Source organism: Sinohyriopsis cumingii, chromosome 7, assembly GCF_028554795.1.
Source record: "Sinohyriopsis cumingii isolate HCF-2022 chromosome 7, ASM2855479v2, whole genome shotgun sequence".
Taxonomy (NCBI): domain Eukaryota; kingdom Metazoa; phylum Mollusca; class Bivalvia; order Unionida; family Unionidae; genus Sinohyriopsis; species Sinohyriopsis cumingii.
In genome coordinates this window covers 86,979,616-86,999,641 of record NC_142967.1, presented here as the reverse complement: position 1 = coordinate 86,999,641, position 20,026 = coordinate 86,979,616, and the positions used below count along the sequence as shown (strand labels likewise).

The window sequence follows — 20,026 nt, the reverse complement described above, 5'->3', positions numbered from 1 at the left end:
CTCCAGTTTTCAGACCAAACCAGTTTTACAGACCCAAAATTCAAAACCCCAAACATGTCACTGTGCAAAATCTTGATCCATTGAGAGCGTCATTGATTTTATGTGTAATAAAATTTTCATAAAAGATCAAAATACATTCCAAACTAAAACTTTTAAATTGAGCTTTCACAAAAGCGTTACTTTCACCCAATATCTGCCTAAAGTTCCCTAATGGAACCAGAAAGATCAGGAAAACATAAAATTATGATACTGTTGTGGAATTGTGTATCAGCTTCTGAATTTATAATATAATTTTTGTTTGAGTCTTTTGACACTATGAAGTTATATTTTAAATTTAAGCCCCTAGACGTAACAATGCTGACATGCTGTCTTTTGTTCGATAAAAGCAGTGAATGAATGAAACAACCCACGCTGTATTGTAAACCGTAATGTGTATTAACTTAATTATATTATTTTATGCCAAATTTCATTGTTTGTTTTTGTGCACAGTTACGTTCACATGCCCATTATTTTGCCACATTTTCATGTAAAGGCTAGATCACATTGGTTAAAATAATGACGTCTTTCTCTTAACAATCAGGGTCGCCTAAAATTGCCACGCAGAGACTAGAGTGGAAATATCTTATTAATGGGACTTCTCAAAATATATATTAATCAATGTTTGATTGAAGTTATTCCAACTGAATTGTATGGAATTGCAATTACTCAATTACCTTGGCCCATCTGAAGTGTAGACCGGCGGATGCAGCATCGCAATCGGGAAAAGAATTTCGTTCCTTTCAGGAGAATAGTCCGACTCTACAGTCATGGGTGAATTTATCCAGCTACATTTGATAAGAAGACAAAGAGTAAAAATAAAGACGGAGTACCATTATTTCATATATAAAGAGGATACACATACGTACATAAAATATAGCGGTTCATTTACGTCGATATTGCTTTCGATAAATTTGCAACTAATTAGCCATTTACAAAAAGAAAACAAAATCGTGAAAATTTAATGAGAAATTCATTAGTAGTGGTTGGTTAATAAAGAATAATGTAATATGTACAGTGGAGCGAAAATAAAACACTTAAAAATGTCACGAGATCAGATTCACGAAATGTTAGCACCGTAGAAATAATCATTTGTACATTATTTAGATGAATGACGTGATGTACATAAAACTGCACCACGTGATATTAAAAATTACCATGTATGTATTTGGAAGCTTATGTTAAGTACTGGAAATGCTTTAAGTTCCCTAAAACTCCAATTTATAAAATTGTTTTTCTACTCAGCATTGATGTGGTACAACTTGTCATTTTCTGAACCAATTAGTACACATAATTCAAATCTTTAAAAATATACACCATTACAAAATATATGTTGTATAGGATTTAAAAACAAAGTCCATTAATCTTGTTACTTGTTTACAGAATTTATTTTTAAAATAATCCCAGGTCATCAAGGCAATATGAGTAATACATTTCTTACACATCTCGAAGATTACCTGCTTCTGTTGTATTTCTGCCAATACATGATACCGATATTCTTGACTGCAAACGATCTCCAATGTATCACATTTTGAAACCAATCAGGCCCGATTGTAAACTGCAATATGTTTCGAAAATATTATATACATCTAACTGACCATTTTATTGAGTTGCAAAAACAAAATTTAACAAACAAGATGAAGATGCCCGATATTATAGTTCACTAACATAGAATAGAGGAATACATTCTTAAATTCAATTTGTCCTTAGAATCTAAGAAATTCAGAATCATGTATTACTTTTCTACATGAATGAGTATAACTTAATGATCAGAAATAAAGTGTCTTCCCTTTTTATAGAGTATCAAAATGTTTATTGTAAAAGACCCTTTCCCTGCAATAGTGAACAAAGTAAAAAGAAAGCAGAAATCAAAAACAAATAAGAAAGGTACCTACAAGGGATCGACACTCTAATGGCTTTTCAAGAATTCTAGGAATCAACGACAACTCAGTTTCGTCTGTCATATTCTCGTAAACGTTGAGTATTGAAAACTACAGTGGGATTCTTCAGAAACACCAGAATACCAATTTTGATGAGTACACTATTTTGTACATGTGCGAGTTAGCAAGGCACATATAAGTGAAGTATAACATTCTTGCCATTGCTTTTGACCTCGAGACCATGGATGGAAGATTAATGAACTTAACTGTCTCAGACAATGTCGAAATATACCTTGATAAATTTGTCACTTTTCAAACGCCACCCCCTGCTCAGGTTACGGAGGTATTAGCATTATTTTGTATTCTTCAGCTATATCTACAAACTGGGTTTGATAAAAAAAACATTTATATTTGGTTGTGTTATCATACCAACATGGCAGTATCATTAATATCTGAGTCAAGACCTTGGTGATTAAAATCAGTGTTTGAGTCGTTTATTGGAATTCAGCTAAACACAACCCCTTGGCAAAATCTCTTACATATATACAACTAGCTGTGTTCATGAGCTCAATGAAGTACAAAAATGCGAGCAGTGACCTGTAACTTAACCCCAATGTCATTTAGGCCCACGGTTTGAAATTTCTTCACAAGGTGTTGATATCCGATAACAAGATTTTTAAGATGGCATCTGTCTTGCAATAATGGAGGTCTGCCGAGCAGTTTCCACCTACAACTAGTCACATATTGTTAAGAATGTTCTGTGAGAAGCCCAGAACCTTTTGTAAGTGCTTTTCTTACGTAAAACTGTTCTTTTACAATTGTCCACCAACCCACCAACTCTATAGTCAGATACTGTTTTATGTAGTACCTTTATGTAGTACCATTAGGTAGCACCTTTATGTAGTACCTTTAGGTAGTACCTTTATGTAGTACCTTTGCGTAGTACCTTTAGGTAGTACCTTTAGGTAGTACTTTAGGTAGTATCTTTATGTAGTACCTTTATGTAGTGTCTTCAATAAACCTCTAGAATTTACCTTCTCATAGTACTGGTCAAGGAAGGTAGAGTTCAAAATATACTCCGGATAGCTCACTTTTTCAATTATATCGTCTATCTACAAATCGAAACAAACTTCATTCAAAACCAAAAGCATTCCATTGCAAAATTAGCCTTTATTATTGAATATTTGTTGAAAATAAATTAAGTTGTGAATTTACACCTTTACTCTCTATCTTCATCCTTTTCATAATTCAGCATCAGTATTATTGCTTACTATGTAGATATGGTGAAAATGAAGGATACGCAGTTATTGGATTGGATTGGTGCTTCAATTGATAAAGATACCGCATGTGCAGAAACATAGAGCAAAGAATACACACTAATTTAAAAATCAAGTCCAACCGCAAACAATAAGGACCATGATCTGCCATCGCATAATCTACCGACTGATTAGAGTCCATGCCATTTGATCTACATATTGCACATCTACAATGAAAACGGTATTTTTGTACAGTTGATTTTAGACAATGACACATCGTTTGGTGTAAATAGTTTTAGCATTAAATTTCCAAATAAAGCAAGTTTCAAGTGCGCATTATAAAAAGAAAAACAATGTGTATTTACTGCTGCTAAATTCGTTTTCTATATTTGCATGTTACTGTACCTTTTTGGCTGCAAGTGCTCGAGTCTTATCATCTATCCAAATTTTCCGAAGCAAGTAGTCTTTGAAGGCTAGTTTGATGTAATCCACCAACTGTTTGATCTGATAATAAACTATATCATAAATATTCTTTTTCAGGGCGCAGAAATGGGGATAACCAAAAAGAGAGTAAAACATGTAAAAAGATATGTGCACTCATCTTGAAGAACATTCTTCAACCAGAAATTTAAACGATATATTTTGTTACTTTTTTCAAGCACCATGCTATCAGCAAGTTCCTTTGACCTACATTTAACATGTTATGTATATCTATATCATGTGCGTTAGTTTTCATGATTATAGATTGTAAGGGTACTTTAATAAATAACATTAAGTACTAATTTGTTATAGTTGTGAGCTTGTACTTTAAGACGAAGTCATTTTAATAAACACATCATACGGTTTCAAGAAAGATGTAAATATGTTGATGAGATATGAGTTCAGGTCAGTGGTTTTCTTTAAAAAAAAAAGGCGGATCTAATTCCTGAGAGGCTGGCTGCTAATGTACTTGATATTGGTGACATACTTAGACCGATTCGAAAGTATTATTCGCCCCCAAATTCTGCTTCTGAAATTGCATTTTAGTTTGTTATTCGAGTGATGATTTGCTTAAGATTAGTTACTCCTAGCATACACATCAGTCGTAGTGTAGTCAAATAGTTGTGTTCAATTAATTTGAAGGATTTAATTTATTTATTTCAATTAATTAATTGGAATTACAATCTTACCAGGATTTTGTAGCTGCTGTGAAATTACTGTGAATTCATTAAAGGACATTTTGGATTATATCATAGTGATACACCAAGATTAATAGATTGAACTTCATTCGGAGCATCACATGAACTCATTTGGAATACTTGATATTTTGGACTTGTATTACAACTTTTAGGACTATTTAGAATTTTATTCCCAATTTTGAATGTTATTTTTAATTTTTCACTTTCTATTAGTTCCATTTTACAGAATTTGCTGGTTTTCGCGCTTTTCCGTTAGTTAGAGTCGTAACTGGATAATGTTGTCTGTACGTCCATTAAATCATATATGTACATGACTCTCGAGGAGTAGAAAACGGACGTACAGAGCTCAGGTTCACGTGGACGCCTTTTTGTACTCAAGTGATCATGCATACTTTTCATATTTAGGTAAGTTTTACATTGTTCCTTGTATATACGTGGTACTTGATACGTGCCTGCAACTTGTGGAGCGTTGCGGTATAGTATAAAATGGTCACTGTGACATATTTTTTACACTTAAAGGATCATGTATATTTCTCAAGTTTTACTGACATTTTAGGACCCTGCTATTTGTACAGTAATTAAACTTTATATTAAAGCATACATCGTTATATATACAGGAGCATAATTATCACCATAATCGTGTCTTCATCTACATTCGGTACTGATCAAATTGAATATTAACACACACACACACACACACACACACACACACACACACACACACATATACATGAGTGTCATTTCTTGATTTCAGGTATAGATAATATACAAAATTGATATAGTATAATGCTCCCATCACAAGACAGATGAATAATTTTACGTTTCTGCTCAGTTTAAGTAGAAGCACGTACCTGGGTCACCGTTGTCTCTTTTTCACTACCGTTAACATATATAGCTCCAGTAGCAAACCCTAGTGCTTTATTGGTGTAAAAGGTGCATCGTCTCCAATGTTCTCCCTCTAAATCCAACTCTGTAACAACAAGAATTTCACTGTGGCATACGAATTCGCAGATATCAATCAATTAGAAAAACAATTCTCTATCCTAGCTTATTTGTAATTTTATTTCATGCAGAAAGAGATGGATTATAATTATGTTAATGAAAATGATAAATACTTTGTCTTGTTTCACAAGGTAATGAGCTAATATGAATTTAAGGTGCTGCAAGACAAAGCACCCATGAATATATATTGAGAATACGTCTTGAATCAAGGTTATTCATATTAATTTAAATACCACAGTAGCAAATATAATGGTAGAAGTTGTAACAGCCTCATTTCACATTTATTAATCAAAAACAACAAAAATACGAGATCAGCAAGATTTAAAGTTATAAAGCACATGCCAGACTGTCAGTAGTATCATACATTTGTTTATGCATTTACAAAGATTATACACTTATCTTTACGCTTGTAAAAGACATTACAATGTACTGATGCAAGCTACTTTGAATTTGTAATAAAACCTTATGATGAAAGTTAAATCTTTAGGTTGATTTAAATATTTGCTCATCAACAAACGTTTTTGTAAACCATATTGCTTCCTTTTGATGTTTAATTCTACTGTATATACATTTATGATGCAACTATGTTACTACACTATTTGATTTGCTTGAATTACTTATTACATATAGCCTTTATATTTATGTAGAGTGCCCGTATCTTTCAATTAACGGATTAGTACATATTTATTTAGTCCCGGCCTAGTCATACCAAAGACTTATAAAAGTGGTACTAGCAGCTGCCTCAGCATTAAGAGGTTAGTGTTGGGAGTGGTCGGCCTGGTGTCAGGATGATGCGACTGGGTGGAACATCATGCGACAAGTCTGCGGCATGATGCCCCAGTGCTATGCATCATTATTAACTGCCACACTGCAGACATCGTAGCGATATGACTGAACAATTGTTAAAGCTACGTTAAAAATCCAAAACATCACACACACACACACACACACACATTTATTTTCTTTTATTTTTTTGTTTTTTTCTGTAAACAGGTATTTTTTCCGTTTCTATGTCTCCCTCTATTTCTCGTTGTCTTCTGTATCTTCAAAGCTAAAAATCAAAATAAAGAAGCCACACAACATCATATTTCCGGTTCCATCTAAATTTACCTTCATGAATAGATCATAATGTACATGTAATATTAGAAATGAAAGATCTAACAGAGAAATTCACCGTGGTGAGTGATCAGAATAGTCTATAGAATGGTACCCCCTTTTTTTCATAAGTATCATGCCCCAAAAAGTACAAGACCAGTGCCCTGTCCATGCACTGCGTCACTATTGACATCTACTGGGTTGGCATTTGGGACCACTCTTCCTTACCTCCGTGGGGGGTGGGGTGGGGTGCCCACAACTAGGCAGGAGTTCAACCAAGACAACCACATTGCTTGTGAAGTGCGGGTTTAATCCTCAGTTATTTAGAACTCATACTTTTAGGATTGGGGCAGCATCAGGGTGCTAAATAATGATCGTCTATCAGACAGTATTATTCGGGTCTTGGGCAGGTGCCAGTCATATCCCTTTGAGAAATATATCCGCCTGAGTTATACAATATCCAGTTTGAAATTCTGTGCTTTCTTCACTTCGTTTGGCACATCATCATAGCACTTCCTACTGCCTGGTTCTGCTTTTCAATTTTTCTTCTTTCAGGTCTTGTGTGTGCAAAGACCGATACAACAGTCCACATCATGTGGATAATGCACTTCATATAGGTTCATTAGAGAGCACATTCATTTCATATGGGTTCATTAGAGGGCACTTCACTTCATATGGGTTGATTAGAAAGCACTCCACTTCATACGGGTTCATTAGAAAGCATTCCACTTCACATGGGTACATTAGAGATAACTTCACTTCATATGGGTTCATTAGAAAGCAATTCACTTCATATGGGTTCATTAGAGAGTACTTCACTTCATATGGGTACATTAGAGATAACTTCACTTCATATGGGTTCATCAGAGAGCAATTCACTTCATATGGGTTCATTAGAGATAACTTCACTTCATATGGGTACATTAGAGAGAACTTCACTTCATATGGGTATATTAGAGAGAACTTTACTTCATATGGGTTCATTAGAGAGCACTTCACTTCATATGGGTTAATTAGAAAGCACTTCACTTCATATGGGTTCATTGAGGGCACTTCACTTCATATGGGTTGATTAGAAAGCACTTCACTTCATATGGGTACATTAGAGATAACTTCACTTCATATGGGTTGATTAGAAAGCACTTCACTTCATATGGGTACATTAGAGATCACTTCACTTCATATGGGTTCATTAGAGAGCACTTCACTTCATATGGGTTCATTAGAGAGATTTTCAGTTCATATGGGTTCATTAGAGAGCACTCCACTTCATATGAGTTCATTAGAGAGCACGCCACTTCATATGGGTACATTAGAGAGCACTTCACTTCATATGGGTATATTAGAGAGCACTTTAGTTCATATGGATTCATTAGAGAGCACTTCACTTCATATGGGTTCATTAGAGAGCACTTCACTTCATATGGGTTAATTAGAGAGCACTTCACTTCATATGGGTATATTAGAGAGCACGCCACTTCATATGGGTACATTAGAGAGCACTTCACTTCATATGGGTATATTAGAGAGCACTTTAGTTCATATGGATTCATTAGAGAGCACTTCACTTCGTATGGGTTCATTAGAGAGCACTTTAGTTCATATGGATTCATTAGAGAGCACTCCACTTCATATGGGTTCATTAGAGAGCACTCCACTTCATATGGGTTAATTAGAGAGCACTTCACTTCATATGGGTTCATTAGAGAGATTTTCACTTCATATGGGTTCATTAGAGAGTACTCCACTTCATATGGGTTCATTAGAGAGCACTCCACTTCATATGGGTTAATTAGAGAGCACTTCACTTCATATGGGTTCATTAGAGAGATTTTCACTTCATATGGGTTCATTAGAGAGCACTCCACTTCATACGAGTTCATTACAGAGCACGCCACTTCATATGGGTCCATTAGAGAGCATTTCACTTCATATGGGTATATTAGAGAGCACTTTAGTTCATATGGATTCATTAGAGAGCACTTCACTTCATATGGGTTCATTAGAGAGCACTCCACTTCATATGGGTTCATTAGAGAGTACTTCACTTCATATGGGTTCATTAGAGAGATTTTCACTTCATATGGGTTCATTAGAGAGCACTCCACTTCATATGAGTTCATTAGAGAGCACTTCACTTCATATGGTTTAATTAGAGAGCACTTCACTTCATATGGGTTAATTAGAGAGCACTTCACTTCATATGGGTTCATTAGAGAGCACTCCACTTCATATGGGTTCATTAGAGAGCACGCCACTTCATATGGGTTAATTAGAGAGCACTTCACTTCATATGGGTTCATTAGAGAGCATTCCACTTCATATGGGTTCATTAGAGAGCACTTCACTTCATATGGGTTCATTAGAGAGATTTTCACTTCATATGGGTTCATTAGAGAGCACTCCACTTCATATGGGTTCATTAGAGAGCACTCCACTTCATATGAGTTCATTAGAGAGCACGCCACTTCATATGGGTACATTAGAGAGCACTTCACTTCATATGGGTTAATTAGAGAGCACTTCACTTCATATGGGTTAATTAGAGAGCACTTCACTTCATATGGGTTCATTAGAGAGCATTCCACTTCATATGAGTTCATTAGAGAGCACGCCACTTCATATGGGTACATTAGAGAGCACTTCACTTCATATGGGTTAATTAGAGAGCACTTCACTTCATATGGGTTCATTAGAGAGCATTCCACTTCATATGGGTTCATTAGAGAGCACTTCACTTCATATGGGTTTTTCAGAGAGTACTCCACTTCATATGGGTTCATTAGAGAGCACTCCACTTCATATGGGTTCATTAGAGAGCACTCCACTTCATATGGGTTAATTAGAGAGCACTTCACTTCATATGGGTTCATTAGAGAGATTTTCACTTCATATGGGTTCATTAGAGAGCACTCCACTTCATATGGGTTCATTAGAGAGCACTCCACTTCATATGGGTTCAGTAGAGAGCACTTCACTTCATATGGGTTTTTCAGAGAGTACTCCACTTCATATGGGTTCATTAGAGAGCACTCCACTTCATATGGGTTCATTAGAGAGCACTCCACTTCATATGGGTTAATTAGAGAGCACTTCACTTCATATGGGTTCATTAGAGAGATTTTCACTTCATATGGGTTCATTAGAGAGCACTCCACTTCATATGGGTTCATTAGAGAGCACTTCACTTCATATGGGTTCATTAGAGAGATTTTCACTTCATATGGGTTCATTAGAGAGCACTCCACTTCATATGAATTCATTAGAGAGCACGCCACTTCATATGGGTACATTAGAGAGCACTTCACTTCATATGGGTATATTAGAGAGCACTTTAGTTCATATGGATTCATTAGAGAGCACTTCACTTCATATGGGTTCATTAGAGAGCACTCCACTTCATATTGGTTCATTAGAGAGCACTCCACTTCATATGGGTTAATTAAAGAGCACTTCACTTCATATGGGTTAATTAGAGAGCACTTCACTTCATATGGGTTAATTAGAGAGCACTTCTCTTCATATGGGTTCATTAGAGAGCACTTCACTTCATATGGGTTCATTAGAGAGCACTCCACTTCATATGAGTTCATTAGAGAGCACGCCACTTCATATGGGTACATTAGAGAGCACTTCACTTCATATGGGTTAATTAGAGAGCACTTCACTTCATATGGGTTAATTAGAGAGCACTTCACTTCATATGGGTTCATTAGAGAGCACTTCACTTCATATGGGTTCATTAGAGAGCACTCCACTTCATATGAGTTCATTAGAGAGCACGCCACTTCATATGGGTACATTAGAGAGCACTTCACTTCATATGGGTTTTTTAGAGAGCACTCCACTTCATATGGGTTCATTAGAGAGCACTCCACTTCATATGGGTTAATTAGAGAGCACTTCACTTCATATGGGTTTTTTAGAGAGCACTCCACTTCATATGGGTTAATTAGAGAGCACTTCACTTCATATGGGTTCATTAGAGAGCACTCCACTTCATATGGGTTCATTAGAGAGCACTTCACTTCATATGGGCTCATTAGAGAGATTTTCACTTCATATGGGTTCATTTAGAGAGCACTCCACTTCATATGGGTTCATTAGAGAGCACTCCACTTCATATGGGTTCATTAGAGAGCACTCCACTTCATATGGGTTCATTAGAGAGCACTCCACTTCATATGGGTTCATTAGAGAGCACTCCACTTCATATGGGTTCATTAGAGAGCACTCCACTTCATATGGGTTCATTAGAGAGCACTCCACTTCATATGGGTTCATTAGAGAGCACTCCACTTCATATGGGTTCATTAGAGAGCACTCCACTTCATATGGGCTCATTAGAGAGCACGCCACTTCATATGGGTTCATTAGAGAGCACGCCACTTCATATGGGTTCATTAGAGAGCACTCCACTTCATATGGGTTCATTACAGAGCACTTCACTTCATATGGGTACATGCAAGACGTGACCAGCTTACAACACATGAATTTTCCACTGGCGTTCTGGACATGGAAATACAAACATTTTTGGATAGTTGTGTGCACAGCTCGGCAGTCTTGTGGGTGCACTGTCCTGCATATGTATTTGGTTTTAATAACATCTGTATACACTAGACATCAGATCTTTCCGTAAAGGCCTTATTGTCCTTTATATGTGTTTGGCTTAAATAACGTCTGTATACACCAGACATCAGATCTTTCCGTAAAGGCCTTATTGTCCTTTATATGTGTTTGGCTTAAATAACGTCTGTATACACCAGACATCAGATCTTTCCGTAAAGGCCTTATTGTCCTTTATATGTGTTTGGCTTAAATAACGTCTGTATACACCAGACATCAGATCTTTCCGTAAAGGCCTTATTGTCCTTTGTATGTGTTTGGCTTAAATAACGTCTGTATACACCAGACATCAGATCTTTCCGTAAATGCCTTATTGTCCTTTATATGTGTTTGGCTTAAATAACGTCTGTATACACCAGACATCAGATCTCTCCGTAACGGCCTTATTGTCCTTTATATGTGTTTGGTTTTAATAACGTCTGTATATACTAGACATCAGATCTTTCCGTAACGGCCTTATTGTCCTGTATAAGTATTTGGTATAAATAATGGCGGTATACATTAGACATCATATATTTCCATAATGGCCTTATTATCCTGTATATCTTGTATATGTATACCTATTAAATCACTCATTGTTTCTTACTGCTCATTTCATGATGTCCCAAGACAATATGCTGAACTGTTTGCAGTAAAGAATCTATTTGCATAGACATGAACGATTCTGAACTAAAAAATCAAAAGACCTGTATCATCCGTAACTGTAAAAAGTATGTGAATGTATCAATTTCTAGTTATTGTATTGTCAGCTCTTATTTAGTGCACAATTCCATTAGTTCTAGACTTTAAAAGGTAATTCTCCATCAATATCTTATTGATAAATATTGATCCATTTTCGTTTTTAGTATTTCATTAAATTGGTTCACTCGTATTTTTAATGATATTTGTCTAATCCATAAAAGTTTGAGTGTTTGGACGGAAAGACTGAATATGGGGCATTTTTAATTCATCATAATGACAATTAGTTATAATAATGCATCACCTTACTTTTACAATCATTGGTTATAAAGAAAATTGAAAATAATTCATCCTGCATTGTATGAATGAGATTCTTTGGACAGTAGTATTGCCTAAATCGTTCTCTTGACCCAGACTGTCATTACGTCATTAAGGTCATTTGCTTTAAATAAGACTACAAAAACAATTTCTAAACATATTCATTTTTTTAAACAAGAGATACTTTTTTAACATCATCATCGATAATTAAAGCAATTTCATTTTCAAAAAGCAAGAAATCATAATTTTCTACGCAGTCTGTTTTTTGTGCTGTTCTTGCATCAAAATTAACTTTATAATATTCAACCATTCATTGAATACTTACTGGCTAAAATTGGAATTCAATCATAAATATTGCCGCATATGAGATCTTTCTACTGCATAATCCTCTAGAGACAAATAGAGTCTCCTCTAGAGACAAAGAGTCTCTAGAGACAAATAGAGTCTCCTCTAGAGACAAAAAGTTTCCTCTACAGACAGAGTCTCCTCTAGAGACACAGAGGACAAATAGTCTCCTCTAGAGACAAAGAGTCTCCTCTAGAGACGGAGTCTCCTCTAGCGTCAAACAGAGACTCCTCTAGAGACAAAGAGTCTCCGCTAGAGACAAATAGTCTCCTCTAGAGTCAAATAGAGACTCCTCTAGAGACAAAGATTCTCCGCTAGAGACAAATAGAGTCTCCTCTAGAGACAAACAGAAACAAAAAGAGACAAATAGAGACAACATATAGGTGTCGTCTCAAGGGTACAGTCATTTATATCTAATTTACACCAAATATATGCAATTTAAAACCCTCCATGAATGTTGACCCTGTAATAAACAACCATGCCAACACCCTTCCGTTCTGTTTGCCTTGTTCTGTACAATTTGTTACATTTAAATGTATCATAATGCTTAGAAGCAGATGAATATATTTCGATGCTTTTGAAGTACATTCTTCTCTCAAACATATTATAACAAATTCTGAAATAAAAATTACAAAACTTGAAATGCCCCCCAAAAACTGAACGACTTTAAGAGATAAGTTACCCTGTCAAATGATAGAAAAGGTTTGCTTTAATCAAAGTAACCAAAAAGACCGTGGTAAACTGGGACATAATAAATACGGATTAAAGCATGATATACAGCTATTGAGGCAACCTGCAATTTCTCAACTAAATAATACAAATGATACATTTGTTGAATTTGACAAGTTACATGCTGGGGCTGAACAATCTCCAACATACAAAGAAATGTATTGATTGAGAAGCTGTTAATAACATTGGTGTCGAATTATGTAGTACTAAGGGATGGAACAAATGAGACGGATTTTCATTTATTTGTACTACAAGCTTGTAATGGATGCAATTAGAAATAGATACAAGTACAACTCATGACATGACAACACTGAAACAGTTTAAACCGGCATCTACAAAAACACACATATAGGACAGACCGAATGGATCAAAACAATGGGCATACATTTGAATTGCGTGTTAGAATGGATTGATTAAAAAGGTGTGAGTCAACAAAAAAAGAAAAGCAACTTATTTTGTATGTATGTATGTATGAATGTATGTATGTATGTATGTATGTATGAATGTATGTATGTATGTATGTATGTATGTATGTATGTATGTATGTATGTATGTATGTATGTATGTATGTATGTATGTATTGTATTGTATGTATGTATGTATGTATGTATGTATGTATGGGTGGATGGAAGAATGGATGGATGGATGGATTGATTTATTGATTGATGGATGGAAGGATGGATGGCTGGCTGGATGGATGCTTGGATGTATGGACTGATGGATAGATGGATGGATGGGTATGTATGTATGTATGCATGCATGCATGAATGTATGTATGTATGTATGTATGTATGTATGTATGGGTGGATGGAAGAATGGATGGATAGATGGATTGATTTATTGACTGATGGATGGAAGGATGGATGGCTGGCTGGATGGATGCTTGGATGTATGGACTGATGGATGCATGCATGTATGTATGTATGTATGTATGTATGTATGTATGTATGTTCAGTCTTCCAACTGTAGCTAGTAATGATCATCGGATGATTTGATTTAGATTTAGTTAGACCAAGAATACAGTGAATGGTACATTATATGCCTGCTGTCTGCTGAATATTCCTGTATTTAGGCACTAGCAAGTATGCTAAACTCTGGAGATTACTGACCAGCGGGGTTTCAGTGGCTTAAAACTCTGGTCAAGGTATGTGGCTTTGAGAAGAAAAAAAAATGAATGTTCCTAAAGAATTATTTTCTAACTAGATTTACCATGATCGTGATCGAACTCGGGCGTTTAGAACTCACACTGTATAGATTTCTTCCATAACGTTTGGTCAAGAAACTTACCCATGATCAAAATTGATGGTGCATTACAGTTTTTTCTTGCAGCTACTGTGACCGTGACTTTTAAACGTTTGACCCAAACAATAACACCTCTAGATTAATAATTATGATACGAATAAGAATCTTAACTAAAGAATTAAAATTTTAAAGGTTTCAAAAAAAAATTTAAAAATAGTTTACCTTCGTCTGGGTCAATGTTCGCCTGGAATGTGCTGAAATCGAAATAGGGCTTGATGGATCTCGCCAGTCTTAACTTTAGATAGATAAACAAAATGCTGAAATGAGACAGACGGCATGTATAAAAACTCTAATGAGACAGACGGCATGTATGAAAATCAAATGAGACAGACGGCATGTATGAAAACTCTAATGAGACAGACGGCATGTATGAAAATCTAATGAGACAGACGGCATGTATGAAAACTCTAATGAGACAGACGGCATGTATGAAAACTCTAATGAGACAGACGGTATGTATAAAAACTCTAATGAGACAGACGGCATGTATGAAAATCTAATGAGACAGACGGCATGTATGAAAACTCTAATGAGACAGACGGCATGTATGAAAACTCTAATGAGACAGACGGCATGTATGAAAACTAAAATTATTATCGAATATTGTATGCACAGAATATGTCTTAAATGAATAGTTATTAAAACATAATTAATTCTACATTCAAATTTATTCGCTAATAAGACACTTATTGAAATTAAAATAAATAATTAAATAAAATGTATTACATCTCTGTAATGTAGTATAACAGTAGACTAAATTCGAATTTAAACATGTAAGGGAAGCGTAAGAACGCGAACATCAGATACAATTTAAATATCTAATTTTATGTTTATATCAGGTCATGAATATTTCTTGCAATCAATCTAGTCAGAGAGAAATTAGACCAAAACAAAAGTCTGCATTAGTTAAAATGACATTGAGCTTATTTCTGTAGTTTGTGAGATAAAATTACACAAGTACAGACCTTGGGAAGTACACCGATATTAATTAGGTCTTACTTTTAGGATATAAAGGAAAACGAGCAAACATCTGTATAATGTTCACATGAGGGCTGGGTAACGTATTGTCACATTTCTCTAGAACAATAACATTTCAAGTTTTCATAAAATTAAATAAAATGTTTTTACTAGCAAAGCATACCTTTCCAAGGTTTTGTTTGTCTTGTAGGTTTCAACAACTTTACACACGTGGCTGAAGGCTTTGTCATGCAGTAAAACAACGTCAGTTTCAGATGTGATTTGTTTGTCTTGTGTTCTCAATATGCTGTTTAAATACATTTTCCAGTCTAGCTAAAATGCAAAATATAAAACTCACATAATATTCAAGTAGATTTCAATTACTTTAATCTACACTTTTCTCGCATTACTTAAAAACTTTCAATAATTTTATGTTTTGTTATGAAAACATTGTCCAAACGTTATGTCAAACGTCAGAAATATGGGCACGTCTATATTGGCAATGGTCTCGTTTAATTATCATTTAGATGTTTCTTGAATGAAGTTAAACATGTGTTAACCAGGCCAGTATTTGCTGGTGTGTATTTGTTATGTGGTACAATGCGCTGTTTTATATACGTAGGAAAATAATGGATTTACATAGGTTTAACTAGATTTGAGAACGTCAGGTTGACACTGCAAAAGAAAGACGAAAATGGACAAGACATTACCATTAGTATGAGACACAAAAGATATACCGAACCTGCGTGACTCAGACGTTTGGCGTTATGGTAGATAAAAACGAGGTATGTTTTGTCATCAAAACACATAGAAAACCATGCATCTGAAGTACGTTGACGATGTTAGAAACGCATCGTACTCTCCACCCTGAGATCTAAATTTAACCGCATCGAAAATATGTTCCTATAAATAAATGATAATTTTCCAAGACATTCTGCGCAAAAGAGAACATAATATTTATAGATTTTCTATGAAAAAAATGTTTTCAAAACAATTATCTCTGTTTTCGAGCAGCTTTGATAACAAAAAAGGGGTTGACATGCAATCATTAGAAAAAGGGAGCACGTGCTTTGAGAAGGGACACTTATCATCCCTGTCAGTCCATTCAAGTAATATTAATACCAGCAATTCCGTAAACTGAACACACAAAAGACAGTTATAAGAAAGGCAAATATAAGATCATTCTTGAAGAAAAAAAAAAACAACAACATGTAATTATTTCTAAATATTCATTTTCTACCGTACTGCAGCACCCTGGGGACAATGTGTAACAGTATGCACAAGCCAATGTATTCAGCATTCTAAGAGAACTTGTACTTTGTACTTGCATTTTCACTGTTGAAATCATCTCGTTTACTGATTCCAGCATAAGCAGTCAAAACAAAAACTAAACGCAAGTCAGTGAAGTATGAAATATAGGTCACAATGACCTACCGTTGTGGCAATGATGTAGTATTCAGCAAAAGGCATCTCATCTCCATGTCTTAAGATTCTTTAGTGCATGATAAAGCCTATGCTGTAATAAACTCAATCAAAATCTCAAATATCCCAGCAAAATCTCAAATATCCCAGCAAAATCTCAGCAAAATCTCAAATATCCCAAGTAGAATGTGACATGTAAGTATTTGGTATTTATTTTATCTTGTGGTACGAAAATCATTATTGCTTCGTCTTCTCCACTCGTTGAAATATCACGTTTTCTGTACCACATCATGGCATATGTCCCATATCAATGTATCAAAAGAAAATAGCCTGTACATGTCAGAAAACTACACACCAGACACGTATGTAGACATCCGATTCTAATATCGGAAGACAATGCCCAGGGACATCAAAATCACAGAGTAGGAAAGTAATTTGTCACAATCATCAAAATGTAAAGATATGTCTCCGACTGTTTGATGATACTTTATGACCGTAACTCAAATTCAACGCCTTCATCGCAAATCGTTCGTGATATGTCCATGATGTAGATCCAAGTCGAACTTACACATGCCATAATTGGCCAGAATCATAGCCAGATGACGGATACAATTATATGCTTCGATTGTATTCCAACAGTAAGTAAACAAGGTTATCATAAACACGGTGTTATGTATATTTAATTTATATTGTGTGCTTGACCTTTGTCCGTGATTGAGGGTTAAGGATGAAGTTTTTTGCATACCTGACATTTGTCATGGTTGTAAGTGGTTAACAAGATGTTTACTAGAAATTAGGTCCAAGGCAACACCCTCTTCATGAGTTGATGGAATTTTCCGTTGAAATGTCTACAGCATAGTTCGTAGTGAGGATGTTTATATGGGCGACTTAGTAAACAATACCTCATTCCTATCTTATGATCAGCCTTTTGATTACTTTTCTTATCAGAGTTTACAACTGTGTTCAGATATAATTCAAGTGAAATTATTTATTTAAATTATTCATTAGAATTACTAAGAGCTCATTCACATTTAGATTAAAACATTATTTTGGAATTATTGAGAACTCTTTCTGATACATTGTGGATTGCATCATTGCGGTATACCAGACCATTCAAGACTATTGGTACATTAGGGCATTCAATAATATTGGTAAATCATAGCCTTCAAGACTATTGGTATATTAGGACATTCAAGCCTTTTGAAATTCTTTCGGAACATTTATACTTGTGGATTTGTGATAGAACATTTAGGATGATTCGGAATTTAATTCACAATACTTTAAGTATTTCTTAAATTTTCACTTTGTAACTATAGAAACGAATAACATGTAGCTTGTACTAAACCTATTGGTTTTATTTCTTTCTGTTACATACTGTAATACTTAAATTAGAAACAGAGGGCAACAAGTGTTTACATTGTATTATTGTTGTTGCTGTTGTTATTTTGGGCATGATGGCATGATATACATGGCGGCCAGTATGACTGGTGGAGGAAAAACTCTAGAAAACAACGGTAAGAACCACCGACCTACGCGAAGCTATTAGCAAGTCTTATTAAATACCCACATTGGCCGAACCCGGGACTTAAAACCACGCGGATACTAGTTAGATGGCCATGACCGGTAAAGGCGAGCGCTTTAGACTACTCAGCCCCCACCCCCGCGTCCCATTTTGTTTCGTTACTAGTTCATTTAAATCCAGCTAAGATTAATGATGTTTGCTTGAATTATTATTCAAGAGTCATGAAAGGGAACCAGAGCTTTTGATCTAATCCCAAGGTCATACAAAGTGACATCTATTTAAAACAAATAAACAGTATTGCTTTGCATTGGTATCTTGCTTTATATTGGAAAAATAGGAAGAGAAAACACTGGTGATAGTCATAACACGAACGTGTGACATATTTAAGAAGGCGTCAAATGAACACGTTGAGTATTGCAACACTGCCTAATTTGCTGAGACATCATACATGCGTACGTTTGTTTTGGGTGTGTCTGGAATTGCATTTTATTGGGCATTATTCTCTTCCTAGAAATTGGCAACGAATTTTAAGTTAATTTTAAAAAGCGGTTTTATATTTATAAAAATCATGGTTATGAAGCTAACAGAAACATTTTATTTTAAAGGCTGTCGCATACAAAAATGTATCAATGCATTGGTTCGCAAAAAATGTGCAGCAACAGTGACTTAATTTTGTCGAGTAAAACATGTTTTGAAAAGGAAATCTAAGAAAAATGCTTAGTAATCTTTCCCACAGTTAGGAGATCCTACAATTCACTGGACAATTCAATTCCACAGTTAATGACCCAAATATAGCATGGTTAAGTCGCATCTGAAACATTATCCACAGGTACAACATAAAACTAGCGGTCCAGCAAATCTAATTAGACTCAATTGTAGATGGCATATTCAATTATTTGTTCTGTAATTGGATTGTCTGCTTCATCTAGCGTCCATCGGCCACTAATCAGCAATGTGCAAATTGAATTTCGATTTCCCGATATGAACAATTTGGATCTGGAAATGACATTGTACCTATGTAAATATTATGGGATGGCCATAGCCGTGGAAAAGTTGTACTATCTTTATGGTTATTGCTGTTTTGGATGTCAACTGAATGTATATTTGATAAGTAAAAATAAGGATTCCCCTTGGCAAACATCAGAATAAAAGGTAGAAGTAATAGATCTTTCGCTTGAATTAGATACGCTGAGGAGATTGAAATAGAAAAAGGCATAGAATAAAATTGCTACAAAATAGCATATACCATTTTTTGGAAACCCAAATTTTATTTGTATAGAATATTGTAAGATTCTAAAACTGTAATGTATCCTTAAAATATAACCAGCTCCATCACAAAGAACAATATACTTTTATTCCTTTATCTCTTGTAATATATATATATATATATATATATATATATATATATATATATATATATATATATATATATATATATATATATATATATATATATATATATATATATATATATAAATCATGATGGGTGACGTAGCACTCTGATCTGGGTTCAAATCTCCGTAGTGTAAGAATTTAAAAGTCTCTAATTCATACGATAATATTCTTTATCCTTATCAGTACATTTTAACATTATATACCATAATAAACAGTAAATTCAATATCAAAGGAAGGACATTTTAACATAATATAAAATAAACAATAAATTCAATATCAAACGAA

At 34.8% G+C, this 20,026-nt stretch overlaps 1 protein-coding gene across 1 annotated transcript in view; it reads right to left on the bottom strand.

Moving 5' to 3' along the window:
- LOC149795669 (endothelin-converting enzyme 1-like) overlaps positions 1 to 20,026 on the bottom strand; it is a 119,996-nt gene that overhangs the window by 8,813 nt on the left and 91,157 nt on the right. The window contains exons 9-15 of the mRNA XM_089963837.1: positions 15,587 to 15,735; positions 14,608 to 14,702; positions 5,202 to 5,320; positions 3,578 to 3,676; positions 2,951 to 3,028; positions 1,494 to 1,594; positions 714 to 824 (exon numbers count right to left, since the gene is read on the bottom strand). Of these exons, the coding sequence (XP_089819963.1) occupies positions 714 to 824; positions 1,494 to 1,594; positions 2,951 to 3,028; positions 3,578 to 3,676; positions 5,202 to 5,320; positions 14,608 to 14,702; positions 15,587 to 15,735 (752 nt within the window). The remainder of the gene's footprint in view (positions 1 to 713; positions 825 to 1,493; positions 1,595 to 2,950; positions 3,029 to 3,577; positions 3,677 to 5,201; positions 5,321 to 14,607; positions 14,703 to 15,586; positions 15,736 to 20,026) is intronic.